At 35.8% G+C, this 6,223-nt stretch overlaps 1 protein-coding gene across 1 annotated transcript; it reads left to right on the top strand.

Moving 5' to 3' along the window:
- The first annotated feature begins 681 nt into the window (after nt 1–681).
- SPOG_04876 (nucleoporin Nup184) lies at nt 682–6,154 on the top strand. The gene is made up of 2 exons (XM_013169064.1): nt 682–804; nt 870–6,154. Exons 1-2 carry the CDS (start codon nt 788–790, stop codon nt 5,707–5,709), a joined length of 4,857 nt encoding a protein of 1,618 aa, XP_013024518.1. The 5' UTR covers nt 682–787; the 3' UTR covers nt 5,710–6,154.
- Nucleotides 6,155–6,223: the final 69 nt, after the last annotated feature.

The following is a 6,223-nucleotide window of genomic DNA, read 5'->3' as shown; positions in this document are numbered from 1 at the left end:
TTTGACTGATCAGGCTAAATAAGATTGACACTTAGTCGTTTTCATTTAGTTAATCAGATCCCTGGACATATTACTATTACTCTACGTAGTACTAACACGTCCAATTCCAATAGACAATTTTGTAATTGTACTTATTACTTCCACTCGATTTACATTCTCATAACGTGTGAGATTTCTCCCGTGACACGTTTATTACCTTATTAATATAGTTTATATTGCCATAATAATTATATTATTCGTTATTCCTAAATAATAACTAGACGGCGTTTTTCTTGCTACTAAACAATGATCCTTCATTAAAACGAGTGATTTCGTTTTTTCATTCAAGTCAATTCACTTGTTGTACCAATATTTAGTTTGTTAAAGAACTATAAAGCTTGTCTTTCATACTCTTCAAATATGTTTTGTAAAACTTGGAGCTTTACCTGTAAATATACAACTAAAAGGAAACAGAAAGTAACCTAGTAAGAAGCAATCTCTCATTTTCAATAAGAAGTCCATTAAAATGTGGCAGCTTGAAGCCCATGTTTGCAAGTAAATTCGTTTTTTTCAATTATCGAATTTTTAGAGATAGTTTGTTTATTAGTGAATCTTAACAACGCGGCGTTGGCTTACATTGTGGGACACTATTCCGTGGTATGGTAAGCGACTTAGTAGTAGTACTCGTTGCAAAACCCATACAAAAGAAACAATTGAAAGACGTTATAAGAGTTAGAACGGAATCAACTTTCGTCCTGAAATCATTCTTTTTTGATTTGTAGTTTGTCGGTTCGTCAGTCTTTTTTCCATGGGTGACTCCCTAATGTATGTGGTTGTCTTGAATTTAGCAAGATTTGTTTTTGTGTTCAATTTACTGACTAAATGTGTAGCTCTTGGGCTTGGATCTTAAGCAGTTTTCAAGCTCAAAATGAAAGCATTTCAAAGGAAACGTTTGAGAGTTTGGTAGCTGAAAGGGTTTCTGCATTCCAAAACATTCGATATCCTTTGCGGGGAAGCGTGCAAGCTTCAAAAGCTACTGAAAAAGAAGAAGAAGATTGCGTTTTGTCTGTATATAAACATTCATACCCAGTGAAAAAGTCTCAAAAGGAATTTGCAAGGAGGTTATCGGACTTAACAGGATTTGATGAAGCCGAAGTCCTGTATGTGATTCTCTCCTACAACGATGAATTTATGCTTAAATACTCTTCATACTCAAATGATGATGCATTCCTTGTTCAGGAATTCCAAAAGCGATATTATGCTGAGCTATTTTCTTGTTGGAAGGTATTTGTCTTTTTGCTTCGTGCTTGCGCAGATCCAAATCATTTCTGGTATAAAGCTTCAAAATACATGGTTGTTGCAACTTTGGAACAATCCAAGAAATCAAATCCTCGAGAACCGTCCGCCTATTGTATTGACTTAATCGCCTACTTTAATGAACTCTCCGATCAGGCTGCTCCAATTCAGTACACTTTACTAGGAGAAGCGACTCTAGCTCATTGGTATTTCTTCTATTTCCACCTACAACTGCAATTACTTCGAGTTTTGTTCCTTTTAATCTATTCCCTCCTCCCATGCACATCGGAAGTAGCTATTGCTTGGTTTTCTTGCATGAAAAAAACAAGGTTTTTGCATGACCAAGAGTTCATGCATTTAGACATGGAGACAGGATTTTCTTTGTGCAATAAGCTTACTTATCTCGCAACGGTCATTTCAGTAACAATCATTTCTTTAGACAAACAGGTTTTGCCGTTCCAAGCGAATGATGCCTTCTTCATGACATCTGGAGATTGTATTTTGAAAATTCAAGACATTATGTCAAGTTTTCTTGGCGACCCGATTGGTTCAGTAGTAGCATTGACTTGGGGTATTGCTCTTCATAACCTTCATAATAGTCCCGAAAATCTAAGCACCGTTCAAAACTCAAGCGTGGTCTCACATACTCTTTTCAAAAACCCGCAGACTTCTTATCAGAGTATGATTATCTCGGCTGTTAGACTTGACCCTTTCTCTCTTATGCATTCTATTTTAAATGGGTTACAAGATGATGTTAATTATGATGGTTATTTAATTATTTTGGCTGTTTTATTTGCGGAAGCTATTTCCTATGTAAAGTTCTCATCTTCTGTCATTTTTTGTGCTACCACTCTTTTCAAAAACCCACAAATCTTTGAGATGTTTTCCGATATCGAAAGTGTAGCTCATCTATTCTCTTATGCAGGAGCTAGATTCCCTTTTGAATTATCTCAGTTCCCGCTCTTGCTCACTCCTGTCCTTTCTTCGTTAAACCTTCAACGTCCAGTTAATCCTGACTTTAATTTAAATACCACCTTTACTCAAGTTTTACCGAAGGGATTCAAATCTTATGAAATTATACCTGAGCCGAACGTAACAACGAACGTTCTTATTGAACTGCAGGACTCATTACCTTTGGAACAAACTGGCTTTTTCTTTCCTAATCCTGAGAAGGCTATTCCTAAAGGTACTAGAGGAAGAATTGTATCTGTAGATACATTCCCTCCCATTGTCATGTGGGATGTGGTTTATCCACGTTGGCCTTGTATTGGTATATCTTTACAGCATATCGTAACAAATAATCTTTATCATCTGCATGATGAGTTTTTGGTGACATTCTTGCACGCTTTGGTTGATTTGTACAAATCCAACACTACTGAAATTCGTGAACTGACTCGATTAGTTTCTATTTCATTGGAAGGAGAATATGACTTTATCGATCTTATTTGCAGTGTTTTAGACCACTATTTATCAAATTCCAGTCTGAGCGATACTGAATATCAAATATGTGTTCTATCCTGTCAGCTTCTTTGTGCATTTGTTCATATTGAACCAACTAGCATTTGGGCATATGCGAGTCGCTCTTTACAAAAGGTTTTATCTTTAGGTAATGTTATTTTTGAACACGAATCGCTAAGCGGTGTATATGATTTTACTTTGGCTTTCTTTGAGCTTTACGAATTACTACTCGATAATTGCATATCAACGTCCGTTATTCCTGATGACTTTTCCATAAATTTAAAAAGTGAGTTCGCTAAACAATCTATTCAGTGTTTCTGCGAAATATTTGCCAACTTTCTTGATTGGAGATACTCTAAGATCATCCAACAGTATGAAATTGGTTGTCGATTCACAAGTCTAATTACAAAATTGCTTAATGTCATATATGGTATCGAGTACTTTGGTTCTAAAGTCCCAAATAAAAGAATATTACCGTTACAGCAACTAGGAAATTACGTTGTACAAAGATTTTTGGTTCAGCAAGATGCCAAACGCTATTTGCATCCTTTACTTTCAATTTTGGATCGCATAGATCCTTTGTACACAGAAATATTTTCTTCTACAGATAATAAGTTAGCGGAGGTTGCTAAGAACTGGCTTGTTTCGTCTTTAGAAACGATGCAAATTTTGATTGATCTGAGAGGATTTTTAAACCTTAAACCTTCCGAATTAGAAAGGGACTTATTCTCTCGTTCACCTCAACTTTTTTATGCTTTACCTCAGATTTATCCATGTGTAGGTTCAATTCTCAGACTACTTACTTCGTTAATTCTTGCCCCTTGGCCTTCTGAAACTCCTTCTCTTTTAGCTTATATGGTCAATTTTACCGACGTCGTTGGTCGTGTATGCGTACGTTTATTGGAAAATCCTATACATTCAAGTTATATCGAGGGATGTGTTTGGAAATTTTTGTCATCAATCATGAAAGGACAGCAACAAGGGCTGGCAGTGCTTCTTTTCTCTGGCAAGAAATTTCCTTTGGAAAACATGAAGAGTTTAAGACACAATGAGCAAACCCAAATAACGTCAAGAAGCCTTATTAATTTGGCTGAAAAACGAATGGATAACTTTTTCATTAATGATGTCTCCACACAGGTGCCTATTATTGAATTTATATTTTTATCAAGAAATTTTTGGTCTGCGTCTTACGGAACGGCACAACAAGAGACAGATTTCTGGAAAAAGGTTATTGATGCTATTAAGCTTCCAGTTACAGTTTCGAGCCCTGAATTATTGGAAATATCCAAAGCGGATCTTTATGTTCTCGCCGCTCATGCGGTAAGGATTGCAGCTATTCAGTTGCATATTGCAAAATTTAATAAATGTGTTAGTGCAAAGAAACTTGTTATAGATCCGTTAAAAGATTGTCTTCATGACCTTATCCAATCTGCATTTACAATAACGACCTATGATCCTTCAGTCTTTGAAACGCTAAATAATAATTTTGAAAGATTTCAAAGCGAACTAAACGCAATGTCTTTAAAAAACACAGGAATTACTCCTCCTGTTTACGGAAAAAACTATTTTTACAATACACACCTTGCTAAAGCCATGCTATCCGTTTATGGTAACATTGAGCCAATGATTAGCAGTATGGGGAGTGCTAATGATGCTCTCTCTACGCTAGATGCTCAAACTGCACTCCTTCGGTCATGGAGTATATTCTTGTCCGCATTTATTGATTTTGTTAAAGAGGATAGTACGTTATCCTTCTTAGACTTCGACATTATGAATTGGATTTTGGAGTCCCTTGGAAATGATACTGTTGATTCATTTATTATTAGGGATTTATCTATAGAACGAGCAGCTTTGGTTTTTCATGTTTCACAACATGCAATGTCAGCTCCTCTTACGGATGGTTTTAAAGAACGCTTAGAATCACTAATGGTATTAACATGGCAAGCGCTAAGTACCGATAAGTTCTCTTTGTTTGAGGTTGATAATGGGCTTCAAATGAATTATTACCGTCCTTTACTTCAAGTTTTGTACAATGGTCTGAATAAGCTATTATCGAACGCGAATCAGAAAGTGAATATTGAAGTGGGATTTGTTTCGGGAATCCTATCGATGTGTCATCGTAAATTATCTCAGTTATTTCAGCATGCCATTACGGAACCAACGCCAGATGTGCATAGTGATATTGTTTTATTAAATGCCATTCAGAACGTTATAGTTAATTCCCAATTAATTAAAGGACTGCAATCTGTTTATATTAGTCATATTATGGATCACTCATCAGTTGAAAACTGTTTGCGCTTGTTTTCATGGTCTCACGCTTTGTTAATAGACGGTCAGCCTTATTTTGCTGATGCAGCGCTCTCATTTTTGGTAACTTGTTCTTCCATACCAGCAGGAGCGGAACAGGTAGCATCCCAGGGAGTGTTCTTTGCAATTGCTGAAAGTCCATTGAGTAGTTTATTAAAAACAGGAGGGCTTGGTGCCGACGTTTCGTCTGTACAATATAAACTGTGGATTCGAGGAATTCTTCCTTTGCTGTTTAATATCGTGAAATACCTTGGTAATCGCACAATGAATGATGCTAGAGAATTTATACTTTTGGTTTTACCTCAAATTCAATTCTCCTTCTTAAATTGGTCTCAACCTCCTTCTTCAGTTTCATTGGCGTCTATAGATGAATCTTTTATGTTGGTTTTATTAATGGACCTTTTACAGTACTTTAATCCCGCTTTGCTACAAGAGATTCGAGTGTCGGAGTTGAAGGCCGAAATGTTAAATGGTATTGACTACCTAATATCTCACCCTAACTTCCTATCCAGCTTGGCAGAGCCTGCTACCTTATATGAACAAGAGTATGCCATAGAGGTTATCGGATTACCGAAAGAGGATGCTGAAGCTTCTAAGGAAACAAAAACCCAGTTTGCAAAATTGATTCGTATGCAGCTTGATAAATTACGAGCTCATATAGAGTCTTAGCGGAAGGAATGTATTGTTTTTATAGATCTGTTTTTGTATAGACTTAGGTTTTCAACTTTGATACAGAAAAAGATAAAGAGAAAAGATTTATTTAAGGGAACAAATGAATGGTTTATGGATATATCGACAACTAACCGTACCTATTATATCCTTGTAACTTTGAAAGCGAAAGATGATAATGTGATTAGGACTTCTTCTAAAAGGCGTAATTTTCTGATACCGTCTATGTTCGAAAAGAGTAAAGCCGTGGGAAATCATAATGAGAAACTAACAACCTAGTGCTCGTAACAATCCAATTATACAGATAATGAGTATTATTCAATTATTAAATAACTTGTAAAAGTGAATATTTTCTACGCTTTCATGGGGGCGTTCATAAAATTATATACTTGCTGCGATACGTGGATTTTCTTTCATAATACATTTCTTTTAGATTTAATAAAACATCTATTACATTTCAATGATTGATTTATTCTTTTTATGAAATTTCTTTCGGTATCTTTAGATGCTGACC

The sequence above is a fragment of the Schizosaccharomyces cryophilus genome, assembly GCF_000004155.1.
Source record: "Schizosaccharomyces cryophilus OY26 unplaced genomic scaffold supercont4.5, whole genome shotgun sequence".
NCBI classification, from domain to species: domain Eukaryota; kingdom Fungi; phylum Ascomycota; class Schizosaccharomycetes; order Schizosaccharomycetales; family Schizosaccharomycetaceae; genus Schizosaccharomyces; species Schizosaccharomyces cryophilus.
Note: the sequence above shows the minus strand (reverse complement) of the source record. Positions and strands in the feature narration are given on the sequence as shown.